This window comes from Colossoma macropomum, unplaced genomic scaffold, assembly GCF_904425465.1.
Source record: "Colossoma macropomum unplaced genomic scaffold, Colossoma_macropomum, whole genome shotgun sequence".
In the NCBI taxonomy this organism is placed as follows: domain Eukaryota; kingdom Metazoa; phylum Chordata; class Actinopteri; order Characiformes; family Serrasalmidae; genus Colossoma; species Colossoma macropomum.
Window position 1 is genome coordinate 5228901 of NW_023494795.1, and position 22576 is coordinate 5251476.

Here is a 22576-nt window from a genome sequence, read left to right on the forward strand (position 1 = left end):
AGGAAGAGAATGGCCTTGTGTTTTTAGTGACAACACCCATGTGGATCCAGCTGTAAGGCGTCTATTTGAGCCCTAAAGACTCTCCGCTGTGGGTTTAGGTCATTGTAGCTGGCCAGCTGACCCCTCACTCATGCTTTTGTTCGACGTCCTGAATCGGCATGGCGTCTAAATCACTCTATTCGGTGAGTAACATGCATGAATGACAGCTGCTGTCACTGCAGCCTGAGTTAACTTGCATACTTGCAGGGCACTCAATGATTGAATGACCCACTTTAAAGGGGAATTCCACTGATTTTCCAGAATTTCTGCATAATTCAGTGGTTGAGATGTAAACAGAGTCATTCAGAGTGGTCTGATGTGAAAAGGTTCACTGTAGAGAAACTTGCAGAGACAGATTTCTTTACAGTGGTGGTGATAGGAACCAGGGGTCAACACAAATATAGCCATTCTATTTACTATCCCAAATCACCAGTGAACCTACACGTGTCTTCTGGGTTTTTGTATGTGATATTGATGATGGTGAAGTATTGGAAAATACATCATTTGCCTTGGAACACCTTTCTTATATTCCTTCACCACGAATGGATTAAAATAAATTGATTAAAATACCTTTTAGACCAAAAACCGTATCACAAAACTACTGTAAAACTTTGTCTCGAGCATCAGGCAGTGTTCATAACCACCATGAGGGAGATTTTAGATGCATTCAGCTCATCAGCGTCTGGTTCCTGTCACCACCACTGTGAACAATTCTGGTTCTGCAAGTTTCTCTAGAATGAAGCATTTCACACCAAACCACTCTCACTGACTTTTTGACATGTTAACCATTTAATTGTGCACAAATTTTGAAACGTTGGTGGAGCTCCCCTTCAGCTCTTTTTAATACATACATACATACATCATCTAAACCGCTTATCCTTCTGGGTCGTGGTGGGGTGCTGGAGCCTATCCCAGCTGTCATTGGGCGGAAGGCAGGATACACCCTGGACAGGTCGCCAGTCCATCGCAGGGCAGACAGACAGACAGACAGACATACACAATCACACATACATTCACACCTAGGGGCAATTCAGCATGTCCAATCAGCCTGACTGCATGTTTTTGGACTGTGGGAGGAAACCCACGCAGACACGGGGAGAACATGCAAACTCCACACAGAAATGACCCTAGTCACCTGGCCGGGAATCGAACCCAGGGCATTCTTGCTGTGAGGCGACAGCGCTACCCACTGCGCCACCGTGTTGCCCCCTCAAAGAAATGGTTCAACAAAAATTCTGATTTACACAATATTCCCCCTACAGCAAATGTAGTGGGTTGGACCTGTTTGGCATCCACAGTTTGCCCACTGGACATATGAAGCTAATATTACATAAGTAAAAAAAAAGATTTTGGGTGACAGAGACTTCCATTACTTGTTGCATTCTCCCTGTATTATGACTTAGTATCTCATAATTCTGACTTAATGTCTCATATTCATGACTTACTGTCTCATAAGAATGAGACTTTTTTCTCTATGCTATGAGATCTCATTATTAAAAGGTAACATGTCATAATTAAGAGATACTAAGTCATAATTGTGAGGCAGGATCTCATTATTATGAGATAGCAAGTCAAAATTATGATATATTAAGTCCTAATTATGAGATAGAATCTTATTATTATGAGAGGGAGTTATAATTATGAGATACTAAGTCATACTTATATTAATTATGAGATGTCTTATAGTTATGAGGTGCTAAGTCATTGTTATGGCATACTAAGTCATAATTATAAGACCCTAAGTTGTAATTATAAGGTATTATCTCTTAGTTATGAGATGCTAAGTCATAATTTTGAAATGCGTGGTCATAGAGATGATATAGTAAGTCATAGTTATGAGATACTTCCTCTGTATTATGAGATCTCATCATTTCAATATAGCAAGTCATAATTATGAAACAGAATCTCATTAGTAAAAGACAGCAAGTGATAATTATGAGAGTGTAAGTCATCTCGTTGCTGTGAGATAGGAGGTCATGATAGAGATACAGTGTATTAATTATGAAATACTAAGTCATGTGACTTACAGTCTCATACTTATGACTTGCTATCTCATAATAATCAAGACTTTTCTTATGATTGGCTGGATATTTTTTCTCTGTGGCAGAAACAAACTTCAGAACACCTTTTCATCTTTTCATATTGGTTTGTTTAGCTGGTACTGAAGACCACTAACCTGTATTTCTAAAGAATCTGTGATCTCTGGTTCTGCGTCATTCATTTCATCAAGGTGAATGTGAACTAAAACGTGTGCCTCTGTTCTTTCTGCATGACTGCGGTCCTTTAGCAGTTATAATATTCCATAAACGCCCTTTTTATGTCCCTAATGTGTCTTGTCTGGTAGGCCAGGGACCCAGTGCTGAAGAAGAGGGATGACTTTGAGGATATTCTTGAAGAGAGACGCAACTCCAGCGATTTAAGATATGCTCTCAGGTGCTACACGCCCGCTCTCTATAAAGGCCTGGTGCCCTGCAAGGCCAGCATGCTCAAAAGCATCGTCCTGCAGTCTGACTCACTGCAGTATGTCATCAGCCAGGTAACAACACTATACATGAACGAGCCTCTAGAGTACGAGGCCCCACACGGCTCTTTCTGCCTTCAGTGTCCTGTAGAACTTTAAAGGAACAGTTTGGCAGAAACCTTTATGTATATTTAGTCCGTCGGTTTGCTTTTTCATTTTGCACCGGAGCTTATATAACACTAATCAAAGGGGAAATCCAGAGATTTTTCAGAATTTCTGCATAATTCACTCATGAACAAACGCTTCAGAGTGTTTTGATGTGAAATGCTGCATTAAAGAGAAACTCAGATTTGTCACAGTGGTGGTGATAGGAACCAGGGGTCACCAGAACCAGGGGTCACCAGAACCAGGGGTCACCAGAACCAGGGGTCACCAGAGGTATCAGATTTGTCACAGTGGTGGTGATAGGAACCAGGGGTCACCAGAACCAGGTTCACCAGAGGTCTCAGATTTGTCACAGTGGTGTTGATAGGGACCAGGGGTCACCAGAACCAGGTTCACCAGAGGTCTCAGATTTGTCACAGTGGTGTTGACAGGGACCAGGGGTCACCAGAACCAGGGGTCACTAGAGGTCTCAGATTTGTCACAGTGGTGGTAATAGGAACCAGGGGTCACCAGAACCAGGGTCACCAGAGGTCTCAGATTTGTCACAGTGGTGGTGATAGGAACCAGGGGTCACCAGAACCAGGGGTCACCAGAGGTATCAGATTTGTCACAGTGGTGGTGATAGGAACCAGGGGTCACCAGAACCAGGGGTCACCATTGGTCTCAGATTTTTCACAGTGGTGGTGATAGGAACCAGGGGTCACCAGAACCAGGGTCACAAGAGGTCTCAGATTTGTCACAGTGGTGGTGATAGGAACCCATGGGTCACGAGAACCAGGGGTCACAAGAGGTATCAGATTTGTCACAGTGGTGGTGATAGGAACCAGGGGTCACCAGAACCAGGGGTCACCAGAGGTCTCAGATTTGTCACAGGGGTGGTGATAGGAACCAGGGGTCACCAGAGGTCTCAGATTTGTCACAGTGGTGTTGATAGGAACCAGGGGTCACCAGAACCAGGGGTCACCAGAGGTCTCAGATTCGTCACAGTGGTGGTGATAGGAACCAAGGGTCACCAGAACCAGGGGTCACCAGAGGTCTCAGATTTGTCACAGTGGTGGTGATAGGAACCAGGGGTCACCAGAACCAGGGGTCACCAGAGGTCTCAGATTTGTCACAGTGGTGGTGATAGGAACCAGGGGTCACCAGAACCAGGGTCACCAGAGGTCTCAGATTTTTCACAGTGGTGGTGATAGGAACCAGGGGTCACCAGAACCAGGGTCACCAGAGGTCTCAGATTTGTCACAGTGGTGGTGATAGGAACCAGGGGTCACCAGAACCAGGGGTCACCAGAGGTATCAGATTTGTCACAGTGGTGGTGATAGGAACCAGGGGTCACCAGAGGTCTCAGATTTTTCACAGTGGTGGTGATAGGAACCAGGGGTCACCAGAACCAGGGGTCACCAGAACCAGGTTCACCAGAGGTGAACAGTGAACAGTTGTAACTCTTTCTCTAGAGTGATGCATTTTACTGAACGACTTACATCTTTCCTATTTAATTATGCACAAATTTGAAAAACACATTTAAAAAATACACCTTAGTATGTAATAAACAATAGTAGCGCAGTGCTAACTGGTGAGGTATAATCTTTTCTAGCTTCATTAGCTCCTACACAGAACTAAAGAAGCAAACATTGGACACCAAACATGCTGATGAGCTACGTTTATGCTAAGAAGAAAAACTGCAAATTAGATTTTTTTTGATGTCTTTTAATTCTTGGTAAGACATGGATCTGATGCTTCTGTAGGCTGTACACGTCAGACTGATCCAAACTCTCTCTCTGTGTCTGTAGGTCTCAGCGGAGTGTGGCGAGTCTCGGGAGACGGTTCAGGAGGAGGCGGCTCTGCTGCTGGAGGAAATGGCCCACCGGCTTCAGCTCGGCACCGTCCGCTTCTTCGCCTTCACACTCAGCAAAGCCTTCAAAGCGCTCTTCCGCAGCGTGTGTGTCAACGAGGAGGGCATTCAGAGAGTGAGTCCAGCAGCTGATGACACTTTGATAGTTATACAGTAGAGAATGCCCACTGCTCAGGACCCTGTGTCCAATAAACAGAGCTGCACGATTAATTGTTTAATATTGGAAACGCAGTTTGAAGCAACTTTCAAATCGCGAGAACTGCAGTTATTATTATAACTTACATTATTCACTGTTATATTAAAGGGCTTCTACATTTTTCTTGTACTTTTTTTTTCCAGTAGGGCCACTTATAACATTTGTGAGGGTTTATGTACCAAAAATAATCATAATTAATTTTGACGTGACTATTTTCCAACCTCTCTTTATTCCTTAGAAAGGCATCTCTAGAATTAGGAGCTGTTGCCCCCTACAGGCTACAGGCTACACCTGATGTGAACTATTCTGACTTCACATCAAACCACTCTGAATGACTTTCTTTACATCTCAACCATATAATTGTGCAGGAATTCAGAAAAATCAGTAGAATTCCCCTATAAATGCTAATGGCGACCCCTTGTGGAGAATCTGAATTATTCAGGAGAAAATAAATTCTCTGGACCTGTCAGTTTTTTTACACGATGTCTGATAGATATGGCTGGTTTATATCATCGCCATAACTCTATTGATCTTGTACACCAATCAGGCATAACATTATGACCACCTCCTTGTTTCTACGCTCATTGTCCATTTTATCAGCTCCACTTACTATATAGGTGCACTTTGTAGTTCTACAGTTACAGACTGTAGTCCATCTGTTTCTCTGCATACTTTGTTATCCCTGTTTCACCCTGTTCTTCAGTGGTCAGGACCCCCATGGACCCTCACAGAGCAGGTACTATTTGGTTGGTGGATCATTCTCAGCACTGCAGTAACACTGATGTGGTGGTGGTGTGTTAGTGTGTGTTGCGCTGGTCTGAGTGGATCAGAGCTGATAAAATGGACAATGAGCGTAGAAACAAGGAGGTGGTCATAATGTTATGCCTCATCGGTGTGTGTGTACGTATATATATATATATATATATATATATATATATATATATATATATATATATATATATATATATATATTATGTTGATTAATAGCCTCCTAGGCTTATGTATTCATTAGCTGATTGATAACGCTTGATCTGTATTGATTATTGGTTCCAGCTTCAGCAGGCCATTCAGGAGCACCCGGTGGTTCTTCTGCCCAGTCACCGCAGCTACATGGACTTCCTGATGATGTCCTACATCCTGTACACATACGACCTGGCTCTGCCCGTCATCGCCGCAGGAATGGGTGTGTACCTGTAACAGTGCTAGCAACAGGATTATCACCTGACTTTTGTTTTGCTTAATTCAGAGTTCTACATGCTGTAAATCTGGATTGATCTTTGTGCTGTAATTCTTCAGGTAGCTTAGCGGCATTTATGTGTGATTGGCTTGCAGTTACTCTCTATTCACACTTTTAGGAAAGGATGTATAACATCTTGAAGATTTGAGGCGTAAGCAAGATTGTGATTGTTGTATGACCTAAAGCCGAGGTTGGCGACCCAAATGTTTAGAAAAGCCATTTTATCCCATCAACAAAACCTTGGGAGCCACAACATTTTCTGTCCATTTTATTGAAGTTCCATTTTATCATCTTGGCTGTAAATATGTCTCAGTGCTAGTATAGGCTAAAAAAATATAATATAAACAAAAATGCAGACTTACTTTGCACTGCTTTAAGCTTTAGCTCAGCTGTAGCTGCTTTTCTCACATCTCCAGCAGGAAACTTTTCCTCAAAAGTGGAATAGTTTCTTGTAAAATGTCTCTCACTGTTCAACTCTTTCTTGTTTGAACATTCCCGCACTATTTAAGGTGGAACGGGAGAATTCGAATGAGAAACTGACTTCAGCTTCAGGACTTTTTAGTGTTTGACAGTTTCTCGCTGCAGATTAAACGTATAAGGAAACCAGCTGAGGGCCCATAAATGCAAATAAGTCCATTCATTTCTAAATTATCAGTGTCTTAAATCTTTCCTTTCTTTGACGTTTCGTTAGCTACTAGCTAGGCACGATTGTTGTGTGCGTTGCTATGTGACCTGAGGTCTGCGCACCAACCTTCAGGGTTAATGATTGGTGAATTAACAGTCATGCTTTAACTAATTAATTAATTAAAAATGTAATTCTGCTGTGGAGCTAAAACAGGGCAGTGAAAGAGTCACACGTGGCTCCAGAGCTGCATGTTACCAACGCCCTGGCCTAAACAAAGGCATGAACAGGCTCAAAATACAGATTTTTAGTGCAGCACTCAAAAAGTGTTACTAGATTTAGCTCATTACAGTAGCACTGATATTAGGGCTGTATGTGGATGTTGTCATATGTGTACAGTCAAATGCAAAAGTTTGAACACCCCCAGTTTTGTTGATTTTCTAAGTGAAAATAGGTTTACACACCCTCTACAGCACATGTGTCAGGCTCCAGTCCTCGCGGGACCAAAACACTGCAGGCGTCAGCACACTGCCTCATTAAACACACCTGATTCAGCTCATCAGCTAATGAGCAAAGCCTTCATCGACTGAACGTCACATGAGGGTAAACACTGATCTCCACAGCACTTTGGCCTGGAAGGTGCCCAGTTTGACACGCCTTCTCTACAGAGTAAACACTTAAATATGGCATTTTAAGTTCATTTTAGAGCACAGATTTTGTTTATTTGTTTAACATAATGGAAAAAATAAAAAATAAACTGGGGCTTGTGCCAATATTATATGTGAATTCTCCCAATTCAGCAAATAAACAGTAATTGTGCATTAAAATGTGCAGAAGTGTGTCTCTGTAGAGGATGTGTTCACTTATTTTCACTTAAAAAAAATCAACAGAACGTGTCATTTTAACAGGGGCGCGCAAACTTCTGCATACGACAGTGTGTACTCTGTTCATACTGATTGAAACTGAAATTATTGATGCAGCTTGTCTGACCTGCTGTTTTGTTTCAGATTTTATGAGTATGAAGTTCGTGGGAGAGATGTTGCGGATGTCCGGAGCGTTTTTTATCCGACGGTCGTTCGGAGGTGATAAACTCTACTGGGCTGTCTTCTCGGAGTATGTGAAGACCATGCTGAGAGTAAGGCTGCCTTTTCACCCATCTCTCCATCCAGCCATCCATCCCAACATTCATACGATAAGGAGAAATGCTACAGTGCAGTACAGTTATGTTGAATGTGTAATAAGTCATTTTTCCTTTATTCATGAGCACGTTTGGATTATTCATTTCTGTTAAAATTCAGTCCCACATAACCAAAATGCCAAATTAATATGATATATAAAGTGGGTAAAAAGCCACCTTTAACCACGTGGCTTGATCAGTTTGAGAGATTTGTTCAGGTTTGTGCTCAGGCCGTCTCAGAGAGCATGTAGACTGGAAATTAAAGCAAATTAAACAATTCAGATATTAATATTAATGAGTTAAACTGCAGGCTAATATTGTCATTCAGTAGCTAATATTAACTATTAATAAACTACTATAAAGTAAATAGAAATTAACTAAAAAGTTCAGATATGAACATCAATGAGTTAAACTTCAAGCTTAGTATTGTTAATAATATACATTTATTCTATTGACTTATTAGTTAGTAACTAATTTAAATTATTCAGTAACTACTATAAATTATTCAGTGACTACTATAAAGTAATCAATAGCTGCTGTGAATTATTAGATAATTATTATGAATTATTCAGTAGCTACTATGAATTTTTCAGTTACTACTATTCAGAAGCAAATATAAATTATTAGATAACCTACATTATTTACTTACAGATAACTTAAATTATTCAGACGCTGCAATTAATTATTCAGTAGCTACTGTAAATTAGTAGATAACTGTTATAAATTAGTCAGTAACTACTATGAATTATTCAGTAATTACAGTAATTCTTTTGTTAACTTTGAATTATTCAGTTACTCCTATGAATTATTCAGAAGCTACAATTAATTATTTACTAACTACCAGAAATTATTCAGTAGCTGCTCTAAATTCTTAGATAACTGTTAAAGTATTTGGTATCTACTGTAATTTATTCAATAACTACTGTAATTTGTTTGTTAACTACTATGAATTATTCAGTTTCTATTATGAATTATTCAGTAGCTACTGTAAATTACGCTGTACTTACTATGAATTAATCAGTTGATGCTGTAAATTATTAAGCAACTACTGTTAATTATTTAGTACTTATGATAAATTATTCAATAGCCACTATAAATTATTTAGTAACTACTATGAATGATTTAGTGGCTACTTTAAATTATTAGATAATATTTGTAAATTGTTCAGTAACTACTATAATTTATTCAGTAACTACGGTAATTTGTGTTAACTACTATGAATTATTCAGTAGCTACTATAAATGATTTGATAACTATTATAATGAATTCAGTAACTACTATAAATGAATCAGTAGCTGCTGTAAGTATTTAGTAACTACTGTTAATTATTCAGTAACTTTGATAAACTATTATAAATTATTGAGTAACTACTATCAATTATTAAATAACTAATATTCAGTGTTTATTAACCTTATTATTTATTAACATTTCTATAAATGGCATAAAAATTTAAGATCAAAATATTTAAACATAACAGTCACATAAACAGCTCTTTTTTTGTTTGTCTATCTGTGTTCCATGACTGAGTGAGTAGTTCTGTAGTCACATTTGTGTGTTGATCATTTTTAAAAGTAGTTCTACAGTCAGATCGTGGTTGAGATTTAACGATGCGGTGGTTTATTTAAAGAGCTGTATTTAAATCAGGTTTTCAGCCCTGCAGCACCTCAGCGCACATATTACAGACCACATCAGTAATACTGAACGTTATTGAAGCAAAGTCTGGATCTTCTGTTAAACGGTCCTCAGTGTTTGAGGCCTAACGCTGCTGTGTCTGTTGATGTCCACAGAACGGCTACGCACCAATCGAGTTCTTCCTGGAAGGAACGCGAAGCCGAACAGGGAAATCACTGACACCTAAGACAGGTAATCTGCCGGCGTCTCCGTAACGCGCTCTGCGTGAAGGATGTAGAACACGGCTGGCGTGTTCCTGCGCTGCAGCGTTCGTCTCGTCGGGCTGTTTGACAGAGGGCCCTTGCTGACTCCTGCATAATATTACGCAGCGTCAAGCCTTTCTCCCGCTTTTACTCCGCCTCATTTTTTTCCTGCTCCCCGCAAATAAATGGGAGGTGACAGGAAGAGGCTTTTTCCACCGTGTGGGTTCCGGTGGCAGCTGATCTGCCCCTCAACGAAATTTCAGAACAGCTGCACAATCGAATCACGGCTGCGAGTGATTTAATGGCCCCGTCTTATTTATGGAGGGGAAAGTTTAAAGTGACGAGCCGAACTCTGCGAGGTGCGCCGGGATCGGCCATCAATCAGAGCCGGAAAACCAAATTAAGATTTATGAAAAAAGCATCCGTCCTTCTGAGCACAGATATCTGTCAGAGCTGTGTCACACAACCTAATACTCTCTCTCCCTTCTCTCTCTCTCTCTCTCTCATCTCTCATCTCTTTCTCTCGCTCTCTCTCTTCTCTCTCATCTCACTCCATCTCTTTTTTTCTCTCTCTCTCTCCCCTCTCTCTTTCTCTCTCTCTCTCTCTCTCTCCTCTCTCTCTCTCTCTCCTCTCTCATCTCACTCGAACTCTTTTTTCTCTGTCTCTCTCCCTCTCTCTCTCTCTTTCATCTCTTTCTCTCGCTCTCTCTTCTCTCTCATCTCACCCCATCTCTTTTTTCTCTCTCTTTCTCTCCCCTCTCTCGCTCTCATCTCTTTCTTTTATTCTCTCTGTCCCTCTTTTTTCTTTCTCCTTGTGTTCTCTCTCTCATCGCTCTCTGGCTCTCTCTCTCTCTTTTTTCTTTCTGTCTGTGTTCTCTCTCCCTCATCTCTCTCTGTCTCTCTCTCTCTCTCTGTCTCTCTCACTCTCTTTTTTTCTCTCCCATCTCTCTCTCTCTCCCTCTATCTTTGGCTCTCTTTTTTCCCTCTGTTTTCTCACTCTCTCTGTCCTTCTTTTTTCTTTCTCTCTTCATTCTTTCTCTCTAATCTCTCTCTCTCTGTCTACTTTTTTTCTTTATCTCTTACCTCTCTCTCCCCCTCTGTTTCTCTCACTTCCTCTATCTCTTTTTTCATTTTCTCTTCATCTTCTTTCTTGCTGTCCATACCTCCATTCTTTCTCTATCTCACCATTCTCCCTCTCTGTCTCTCTCTTTCAATCTCCATCTGTCCTCTCTCTCTCCTTCTCTCCTTCCTCATCCTCTTTCTTTCTGTTTACTTTATCTCTTCTTTCTTTTTGTTTCACTCTTCTTCTCTCTCTGTCTCTCCTCTTTTTCTCGTTCTCTCTCTCGTCTCTCTATTATTCTGTTTCTCTCACTCTCTCTTTCTCTCTATTCTCTCTCTCCTCTCTCTCTCTTCTCTCTCTCTCTCTCTCTCTCTCTCTCTCTCTCAGGTCTGCTGAATATAGTGATGGAGCCGTTTTTTAAAGGTGAAGTGTTTGATGTTAACCTGGTTCCGGTCAGTATCAGCTATGAGAGGATTTTAGAGGAATCTCTTTACGCTCGGGAGCTGCTCGGAGTGCCGAAACCCAAAGAGTCCACATCTGTGAGTAACACGCCTGTCTGTTCTACCAGCAGCTCTAATAACAGAGAAACAAGTAGCCAACATATTATAAGAGCATGTTTCCTTCGTCGGTTTGCAATAAGTGAACATTTTAAAAGCTCATCTTGTCTCTCTCTCTCTCCATCTCTCTCTCTGTCTCTCTCTCTCCCTCTCCCTCTCTCTCTCTCTCTGCCTCTCAGGGTCTGTTGAAGGCTCGGCGGATCCTCAGTGAGGATTACGGCAGTATGCATGTGTATTTTGGTCACCCCGTGTCCATCCGCAGTTTGGCTCAGGGACACATCAGCCGCTCCCAGTACAACCTGCTGCCCAGGTGACACAGTACAGCACTGCATCACTGCTAAGGTGGAACCACTGGCACCAGTGAACGAGCATCTCTCTGCTGAGCACTCGCTCTCTCAGATACTGATCGTTTTTAAGGGAGGAAATGAAAACTGTTTCTCTGAAAGCGGCTGTAGCAGCAACTTTTAAGCACGAGCTGCATCCAGTGTAACTTTAACTTGTTAGACAGCAGCAGTGAAACGCAGACACAGAGGTTCTTTAACTCCGTATGAGAGGGTTTATTCCTTTATCAACTGCCTAGACTCGTTTTCCTCTTCTCATCGTCAGCTGACAAACCACTGAAAGTGAGATAAGGCTATTTTTGCTTCAAGCTCTAACACTTGAATGAGCTGTACAAACTCATCATCGCTGTTATTGTCGTTGCTTTAGCAGAAGCAACAGGTTCAAGTACTTTTTCTGTTTATTTTGATGTCAAACGATGACAAAAGTGTAAAATATGTAAAGAATGGTTTTTCTTTCCCCCCCAAAACAAGATAATACACAACAATAATTTTCCATTCAATTCAAATCATAGTAATAAATCTTCTACTCCCAAAAAAACAAATGCATGGATTGAAATTTTAGAATCTGCACTTTCCAAAGAATTTCAGTTCTTTGTGAGGTTGATGTTGTAATGTTAATGACTTGCTTTGTGGTCAGGCACATTCCCCAGAAACCAACTGCGGACACTCAGGCGTTTGTGAACGACATCGCGTTCCGGTTGGTCCGTCTGCAGGAGGAGAGCATGGTGCTGAGGCCGTGGGTTCTCGTGGCCACGCTGCTGCTGCAGAACCCGGACGGGATGGACCTGTCCTCGCTGACCGAACAGGCCGACTGGCTCAGACGCCTCGCTCTGGCCTTTGGGGCATTTTTAGACTGGCCTGGTAGGGAACGACCTGTACCTATCATAAAATAAACTATAGTATATCTTTGAACATCATTCAGTATTGAGAATAATAATTATTACTAACATTTCCGAGAGCACAGTTTTAATATTTTGATACCTGAGAGAAACAAGAAGTGTCTGATTTTCGTCTGATTTAAGGAAGTCAAAACAGTTTCAGTCAAACAGTCAAAACTAGCTGGTTTGAAGTAGCTAGCTAGCTAACTCTGCTAACTGTCCCGCTGGTTTCTGCTGTCCTGAGTGTCAGGAGTCTCTTTCTTCTCGCTTCCCGTCTGGAGAGGAAAAGGCACACATCGCCACCTGGTGTCCAGAAGCAGCAACACTTCCAAGTTTGCTTCTAATATCATTTTAGAAACAAAACAACACAATAACAATAACAAAGAATGTTATTGAAAATTCCTCATGTTTGATTTTGATCATCGATGTTTATTTTAGCTCAGCCCAAATTAAAACCATACAGACCTCTTTTTAATTCATTCGTTCTCTCTGTTTAGCTCTGTTTCTTGTCAAAGCCTAAGGAAATGTGCTGTGAAACAAACTCTCTCACTCTCTCTCTCTCTCTCTCTCTCTCTCTGTCTCTCTCTCTCTCTCTCTGTCTCTCTCTCTTTCATTCTCTCTCTCCTCTTTTTCAATATATGTCTCCTTCCCTCTCTGGTTCATTCTTTTTTTCTCTTTTTCTCTCTTGTTCATTCACTTTATCTTTCTCCCTCTTTCTGTTTTTCTTGCTCTCTCATCGTCTCTATTTCATTCTCTCTATTTTTCATTTTCTCTTTCATTCTCTCATTGTCTCCTTCTCTCTCTCTGCCTCTCTCTCTTTTTCATTCCCCTGTCCTCTCTCTCGCTTTCTTTCTCTTTTCTATCTCTCTTTGACTACTCACTTTTTCATTCTCTTTTTCTTTCTTTCTCTCTCTCTCTCTCTCTCTTTCGTGCTCTATCTTTTTCATTCTCTCTCTTTTCTCTATCTCTCCCTTTCTTTATACTCTCCCTCTCCCTCTCCCTTGTCTCTCTCTCCCTTGTCTCCCTCTCCCTTGTCTTCTCTCTCTCTCTCTCTCTCTCTCTCGCTCTCTTTTTCATTCTCTCTCTTTTCTCTATCTGTCCCTAACTCTGTTATCTCTGTACTCTCTCTCTTTTCTTTCTCTTTCTTTCTTTCCCTCTCTCTCTCTCTCTCTCTCTCTCTCTCTCTCTCTCTCTCTCTCTCTTTCTCTCTATCTCTCTCTCTCTCTATCAGACCGTGAACACTGCAGTAAGGTGATCAGCTCCAGTCTGGCCCTCCATAAGAACCTGGTGTGTGTGTCGGGTGGCCGCGTGCGGTTGGTCGTTGCTGAGCCGTTGGGGGCGGAGTCGACGACTGAAGAGGCGGAGTTTAACCGGGCGGTCAGTGTGCTGTCCTGCGCCTCCTATAGGAATCAGATACTGCACCTGTTCGTGCGTCCGGCGCTGCTCGCTGTGGCCATTCAGACAGCTAACTGCAGCAGGAAAGGTGAGCGTTTATTCAGGTATGTTAATGAGGAACGCAGGTCAGGTTAGAATTCAGTTTCAGCAAATACGTTCAGTTCCCTTTTCAGCACTTTAACTGCTGAAGCTAATATTTTGTGAGTGGTTTTAGGTACAGATGTAATTGGGATGACATTCAGTGTAGCTTGACCATGTCAGTAGTTTGGCTCTCTCCTCTCTGTGGCTTTAGAAAATGATCTTTCTTCAAATTATGATTCTGCCAAAAATCTAATTTACACAGTTTTCTTCTCACCATAAATGTAGTTGATCAGGCACAACGTGTTTGATGGCCAAAGTTTGGAGCACGAGGCTAATGTAGCTAACGAGTGAGTGAAACTTACAGCCACAAGTTTAGCGTTGTGCATTCCTGTAGTTACAGTGCAAAGCTAAAGTTTAAAACCTGATTGAATAAAGAAGAATTTTCATAATTAGGTTTTTTAACCTCGTATCTTATTTAATATCATATTTAAATGGTTAAGATGTGAACAAAGTCAGTCAGAGTGGTTTGGTGTGAAACGCTCTGTTGTAGAGAAACTTACAGTCAGAACTGTTCACAGTGGTGGTGATAGGAACCAGACGTCCACCTCTAAAAGCTCCCTCACAGAAAGCTAATGCACAAAGTTGCACAGATTAGCTTGAGGCATTGTTTTGCGATAGTTTTGAGATGAAGTTTAGTCATCAAAAGGCAAAATAGTTCCTAAAGAAAAGTTTTCATTTTAAATTTATCACTATTTTACCATCATCAACATTACATATAAAACCCAGAAGACGTGTGCGGGTTCGCCGGACTTGGATGGCAGGTAAAATGGCTGTATTTGTGACATCATTGTAAAGAAGTCTGAGTCGTTATGTTTGTCTGCAATGCACCACTCAATTATTGAATTATGTAGAAATGTAGAAGAAATATTAACGTCATTTTTAATACATTTGATTAATATATTAATACATTTGAATATGTTTGGCTTTTGGCTGAACTGTCACTTTAAACAGCAGAGCTCAGTTAGAGCTTCTAATCAGACCAGAAATGCACTGTAGGTTGTTCTTCCTGCTGGATTCATGCAGAAGAGTCAGGCAACGCTGATATCTGAACGTTTCAACTTTTTGCAGACGAGGTCTTTAACTGCTTTAACTTCCTGCGGAACGTGTTCTCTAACGAGTTTATCCTCTGCCCGGGAGCAGCGGTGCAGGTACAACCGCCCACACACATCACACCCATACACAGCACTTCACACTGATCCAGACTTAATGTGGTTTCATCATCATCCTAACCGTAATAAGCAGGTTACACTGCCTGTTGTCCCGAGCCCTGAGTTTGTGGCCCTGAGTGGAGATTTCCCTGTTTAACCAATCAGATTCAGTTTGTTAATTGTAACCACCACCAAGGCCAGCTGTGGCTTTTCAGGGACTGTGTGGGGGCCCCCGGTTTCAAATGGTTTCAAAATAAAAGCATAAAGATTCATTTTTTTAACAACCATTTTAAAACAAGCAAGTATTTTAAGGTCAATTTCCAAATAAATAATTGAAGAATAAACAATAAATAAATAAAAATGTCCTGTGACGTCACAGAAACACTGAATTCAAAATGTAGTTTCCATATATGGACTGAATGGACTGGGGAGAGAATGGTGCGTTTTGAAACTCTAACTGTATGTACAAACCACATCAGGTTCTTTTTCATTTAAAAACTGTTGCTTTTCCATGATATAGACTCTTTTAGACCATCAGATCATGTAATATCTCACTGCCACATTTAGTATAAACGCTTTGCAAACTTTAGAAAACACTTTGCACATTGAATATAGATGAAATTATTAAATAAGTGAAAGTTTCTGTTGTGAACTAACGTGAATTGTGAGCTAACGTGCATTGTGAGCTAACGTGCATTGTGAGCTAACGTGTATTGTGAGCTAACGTGCATTGTGAGCTAACGTGCATTGTGAGTTAACGTGCATTGTGAGCTAACGTGCATTGTGAGCTAACGTGCATTGTGAGTTAACGTGCATTGTGAGCTAAAGTGCATTGTGAGTTAACGTGCATTGTGAGCTAACATGCATTGTGAGTTAACGTGCATTGTGAGTTAACGTGCATTGTGAGTTAACGTGCATTGTGAGTTAACGTGCATTGTGAGCTAACGTGCATTGTGAGTTAACGTGCATTGTGAGCTAACGTGCATTGTGAGTTAACGTGCATTGTGAGCTAACGTGCATTGTGAGCTAACGTGCATTGTGAGCTAACGTGCATTGTGAGTAATGTGTAACTGAAGAAAACACCTACATATCCCGAACTGCCCGATTCTGATTCTGTGTGTTTGTACATCCATGCTGTGTAGGACTTTGAGGAAGCCTGTTACCTGCTGGGGAAGTGCGGTGCAGTTCAGGAGTTACAGCAGGACCTTGTTATGTCCCAGAGTGGACAGACCACACTGGCCTTTCTGTGTTCTGTTCTGGACCCGTTCCTGCAGGGATATCAGGTAGTTTTACACACCAACACTCAAAAATACAGATATCTCCAAAAAGCTAATTTTTCATGATTCAGTGTAAGTGAATGTAACATCATTTTATTCCATGTAAATACGGATCATTATTATTGTCTATTGATCATGAATTTTGGAAACAATGTACAGTTCACTTGGCATTTTCACATATGTAAAAAAAAAAACAAAAGAAAAGGGATCCAAAATAGAGGTCCAACGTTTTGTTACCTTATATAACAAAACCATATATCGCTTCTGTCGGACCAAAACCTTGTATCTCTGACATAATTTGAAAATCCCTACCGTCGTTTATATTGTGTGTACATTTCAAGATGAATCGACCAAAAGAAACGGCCCAGAATTACTTGGAAAAATGTTTGGTTCCATTGACTTTGATTTCCATTGACTTTTCCATTGAAAAGTAGTGTTTTTTTCCTTCCTGTAAAGTTACCATTTTGGAAATACAAGGTTTTGCTCCGACATCAGTGATACACAAACACACATATATACATACATACATATGTATGTATGTGTGTGTGTGTGTGTATATATATATATATATATATATTTATATATATATATATATATTTATATGTGTATACATATATATATATATATATATATATATTTATATGTATATATATATATATATATATATATATATATATATTTATATGTGTATATATATATATATATATATATGTATATATATATAATGTATGTAAATCACTACTTACTGTAATAAGATGTAGTGTATTTGTGTTTATTTATAGTGCTATTAAGATTTTTTGTGTTTATTTATAGATTTCACTATAAATAAACACAAATAATCTTAATACAGTAAGTAGTGATTTCATGTATGTGAAAGTATTTGTTTAACCATTTCCAGCTACTTTTTTATCTTGTCACTTTTTACTGTATTTATGTTTATTTATTTTTTATTTTAACAATATATGGTGGTTTTACTAGCAGAAGCACTCTTATTGCCAGGATAAATGGCTTTAAATAGTGTGTTTGTGTCTATGATTTTACACAGTAGTGTATATAATATATATATGATTAAATGTAGGTAATTGCAGATATACACAGTAATACATATGGGGGATTTGTATGACCAATAAAAGTAAACCCTGTGATGGACCCCCCCCCTCCCCGCAACGTGAATGAGTGAAAACAAACCCATGTGTGTTTGTGTGTGTGTGTAGGTTGTGTGTCAGTATCTGTGTGAGGAATCGGAGGAGAATCTTCCAGAGAATAAGTTTGTTCCTGCTGTGAGAAACTTCACTCTCCAGCTCATTCTCTCAGGTACCTGCATCATGATCCTCATTACTGCCTTCACAATCAAAAACAAGACAAATATCTCCACATAATGTTCAGCCACTCTGTGCATTACTGTGTTTGAAGTTTTCAGTCCTTTAATCCTGGGTTTAACAAAGTCAACCAAAAGATCAAATAAAAAGCTGAAAAGCGAAGAGGTAAAGGAAGTGATTCCGTGCTCTGGAGCTGCCTGAACTGCACTGCACTTTAAAGACAGTATGTGTCAAAACACTAGTGCTGATATAGGAACGGTTATTGCCTTGTACATCCTAATTAAGGCTGTTATATGGGCAAAAATGATCTCACCCTAGATCAGTGCACTGTACTATAAGATGATAAATATGGATTTTGATCATTTGTTCAATTGTCCAGTAGCATGGAGAATAAATAATAATATAGGTGCAGCTAGGATATTTAAAAATTGGTCTTAAGTCTTATTTGTTTAAAGTCTACAACTTACTGTATCAAAGTCAAAAGATTAATCTGTGCAAAACTTGACAAACATTAAAAATCATGATAAAGTCCATGTATTTTCTGTCTGGGGGAAAAAGGCCCTATACTGATGCATAAGGCCTCGTTATGCTAAATGCTTGGACCCCAGAATTGCCGCTTGCAACTATATTTTGTGTAATGTTGTCTGAAATCGTTTTAAGCCAGTTCTATTCCTGATAAAAGCCTACAAGAGGTAATATTTGTGCTGTATCATATTGTAGAAGCACATTTCACAAAAAATATCATCATAAAACACTGCAAAAATGTTTGAGAAAGACATTTCCTTTAAAGTGGAGCTCCAGTCGGCCTCATTTTTCTCTTTTCTCACTGTTACAGGAAGTCTGAAGTGTTATGAAGCCTTATCATCAGATTTGCAGAAGAATGCTTTAGCTGCCCTGATACGGTTGAAGGCTGTCAGGAGAGTTAAAGCGTAAGAAATGTTTTGATAAACTTTTTTTTGGCCTTGCTGGAAAGTTTTGAAGAGTTTTGTTTTATCTGACAGTTTTTGTTTTTCTTCAGTGGTGATCAGGTGACGTTGAAGGTCAACAAGATTGCTGTGAACTCATTGGAGGACGTGTTGGGTAAGGCTGATGTCATATTCTGTCCAGCACATAAGCTTTTACTTGTATTCCAGCCTTCTAAACAGTAAATAGTAGGCATGTAGTATTAGTAAAATTGCTCTATCCGTGCTCCGCCCACAAATGCTTTCTTCATAGCTACCAGGGTTTCCGTCAGATAAATACCGATATTTGACCTGTAAAACTCTACAAGACAGAACAGATAAAATCCTCCTGATGCAATGTCCAGTTCACCTGAAGTACCAATAAACGTTTAAATAAATATAATCCTGTGATGATGCTCCTCTTTGCTGTTCTGGGGAAGAGAACGCCCCCTGGACTACCACCGTGAGGAATTGAGTAGCATCCCTTAAGTTTAGAGCCTAAACTCTGCGGCTCTGCGCGTTGAGACATTTAACACAAGTTAAGCTCCTGTTCAGCTTGTTTTACCTTAGACTTCTCATCATTTGCCAAAGCTTCAGTAATGCTTGTGTTTTGTCATGAATGTAGGACTATATACTGAAGGAAATAAGGTTGTTGTATAAATGTAGCCAACATCTGTGCTGGCATAGGAAGTTAGCCTGCATACTCTCGTTCAGATCAGACATTGCTTATATAAACTCAGAGTGGCAGCATGTTTATACTGAACTAATGGTCAATGAAGACGTAATCCGTTGCAAAAATCACAAAAAATGTGGACTCATTTGTCCAGTAGCATGGAGAATAAATAATAAGGTGCAGTCAAAAATTGGACTGCTTATGCGGTATTGAGTTGTATTGGTTCAACGTCTACGGCTTACTATACCAAAGTCAAAAGACTAATCTGTGCAAAACTTGACAAACATAAACAATCATAATAAAGTCCAAGTCTGCGAAAAATGTTCATGTTGCTGGCGAAAGTTCTCAAAAATCGAACAGAGTGTGAATAAAATAATGTCACATTTTCACGCCTGAAAAACTTGTTTTGTGTACAATATACCATCAGTTGTACACATAGTCCAGTTGATTTATTGCCGTCCGAGTAAATCACGTTCGGTGTGTAAAAGCCTTAAGTGTTATCTGTTATGCTTTATCATCGGGAGAATGTGTGTTAGATCCCTAGCGATCCTCTTGGATTGGGAGTCCAGGAGACAAAATCTCCCTCAATCCCCCCCATTTCTCAGTGCAGTGTCAGCTAATTGGCAGTTATTGTTCTTCAAGCTTGTTGAGCTGTGCAGTGACGTTGTGTTAGCAGCATGTCGAAGATTCAGTGGCGCCTTATGTGTCTCAGAGGAAGTACATGCTGACATTCACCTTCCCAATATTATTAGTATCTTGTGATGGGGGGAGTTGGTAGTAGGTGGAATTGGCTACAACTAAAGGGAGAAAAAAATCTCATTCAACTGAAAAGAAACTAATGCACCACTCAGACTGTTTACTATGTAGTACTAATTTTCAGTTATAAATGCTGCGCTACTAAATTCAACTGTGTTTTCATTGCTAATCGAAATTGGCTGGGTTGGAAACGACATGATTGCCACTACGCTAACGTTAGCTCAGTTTCATGACAAAGAAATAACATCCGATCTATTTTAACATTGTGACCTTTCAGACATACAAAATAAACATAATTTGACATTAATACATTGACATTAATTCACTCTAAATTGAGGTATTTTGACAAAAAGATTGCGTACGCTATTACTGTTTACCACAGTTTCTGTGTAAAAGCACATTCGTCATTTGTGGTTGGAGCATAGATAGGCCAGTTTAACGTACTGTATCTTTCTGCACTATATTACTATTAATAAATAATACTAGCACGTCCTTATGGACAAATTGATTGTATCTACAATTGTGTGCAAAAGTTTGGGAGTACACATCCTCTACAGATTTGCTGAATTTAACATACTGGAAAACATAAACAAAAAGTGGCCTGTACAGTCCATTGATTTGCATATTTTTTATTCAGTTTTTTTAAAAGTTATTTTTGTTTCTTGAGATCTAATGTATATCGGGATATTGCTGCCATTATCACAACATAACAGACATTATTTTATCAAGATATCATTCTTTACATTGTGGTAATGCAATAAATATCTTGACATCTCAAGAAATCATTTGTCGTGATGAAAATAATGAAAATAAGTCATTATAATAAGTCATCACAGAAAAATAGAGAAAAAAAAACATGCAAATTCATGGCCTGTTTGGGCTTCCATAGGCCTGTGCAAAAGTTTTTTATGTTTTATGTTTCATTTTGTTCCAATATGTTAAACAGATAAATAGAAATTGTGCAATAAAATGCTATAAGTGTGTTCTCTGTAGAGGATGTGGTAACTTTATTTGTTAACATTATTTTCCCTTTTCAACAAAACGTGTTATTTGATCGGGGCTGTTCAAACTTTTGCACACGACTGTTTACCCAGAATGTCCCTGTATAAGAGTGCAGTTTGCTCTTCATGACCCAGTTTTCTAGAGTAGCTGCCACTGAAGAGAACAGCGCTAGCGTGCTAACAGGCGTTACTTTGCTGTGCTAATCTCAGCTTGTTTACTTTTTGCTCTGCTTCATCTCTCAGGGGGTAAAATTCCTACCCAGAAACCTGTCCTCGCTCGGCTGTAAACACACACACACACACACACACACACTCCCCTCGTCGTGTGGAGAGCCAGCCTGAACTGCCTTCATTACCATAATGGCAAATTTCGCGAAGCGCCGTGGCTTTGCCGACTACAAAGACTGTTTGTCATCGAGCTTTAAAAAGACTTCACGGGTTCACCATCTGGGACACGCTCTCTACGATATGGGCCTCTCTCCCTGTCTCTGTCACACTCCCTCTCTCTTTCCCTTCCATCTCTCTCTCTTCTGCTTTTAACATGCCTCGTAGAAAGATTCCTCCTGTGTGATCAACCCCGGTGTCTTTACTTCCTCTCTTACTTTGAGGTCTTCCCAGCCCTCTCTAATATGACTGGGCACATGAAGGCCGCGCTGCAAAAAGTGATATCTTGGCACGTAAAAGCATCTTAAATGAAGGTAATATGTCTAATATTTCTCAGTGTGAGGTCTTTAAATATTTGAACAACATACAGTCATATGCAGAAATTTGAATTCCCCCAGTCAAGTTACATCACTGCTGTCGGGACAAAACCTTGTAACCTTTTCAGTTTTTGACATAATTGGAAAATGTCTGTGGTCCTTTACATTGTATAGAAATTTATGATGAATGGACCAAAAGAAACAGCCAAACATGACTTGGAAAAAAGTCTGGTTCCATTGACTGACATTAAAAGTAAAAAGTAAAGTAATTATTTTGGAGATACAAGGTTTTGTTCCGACAACAGCGACTTTTTGTTGAAAGTCGTTTTGTTGATCTGAGGTAACACATCCTATACAGGGAACTTAAATGTGACTTTTTTTCTGAACATTTTAGTGTAACATTTCTAATATTTTGTGGAATAAAATAAAACATAATATAAAAACATGTCATAACTTTTGCACAGGCCACATTTTGTGTCTCATTTGCTCCCCCAGTATGTTAAATTCTGCAAATAAACGTTGTGTGTTAAAATGTTCATCTGTTTGTTTGGCGTAGAAGCTTACTTTCACCCGAAAATCAACAAAATGTAATTTGATCAGGGTGTCAAAACTTTTGCATACAACTGCATTTCTATAGACATACCTAATTCACTTATCTAACTAGATAGTTTTCCTCATTTCAGTAAAAATGTCTAAAAAAAATCACTTCATAAATTGTCGCTGTCCAAAAAAATTTTTTTTGTCAAATTTTATTTTTCCACATCG

General features: G+C 39.7%; 1 protein-coding gene across 1 annotated transcript; it reads left to right on the forward strand.

The window, feature by feature from the left end:
* Positions 1-47: 47 nt before the first annotated feature.
* gnpat (glyceronephosphate O-acyltransferase) lies at positions 48-21882 on the forward strand. Its single transcript, XM_036581273.1, has 16 exons — positions 48-182; positions 2384-2575; positions 4456-4632; positions 5767-5896; positions 7580-7707; positions 9537-9612; positions 11071-11222; positions 11420-11550; positions 12219-12442; positions 13691-13942; positions 15064-15143; positions 16286-16426; positions 17635-17734; positions 18575-18668; positions 18758-18819; positions 21354-21882. The coding sequence occupies exons 1-16, from the start codon at positions 159-161 to the stop codon at positions 21395-21397; spliced, it is 2007 nt and encodes a 668-aa protein (XP_036437166.1). The 5' UTR covers positions 48-158; the 3' UTR covers positions 21398-21882.
* Positions 21883-22576: the final 694 nt, after the last annotated feature.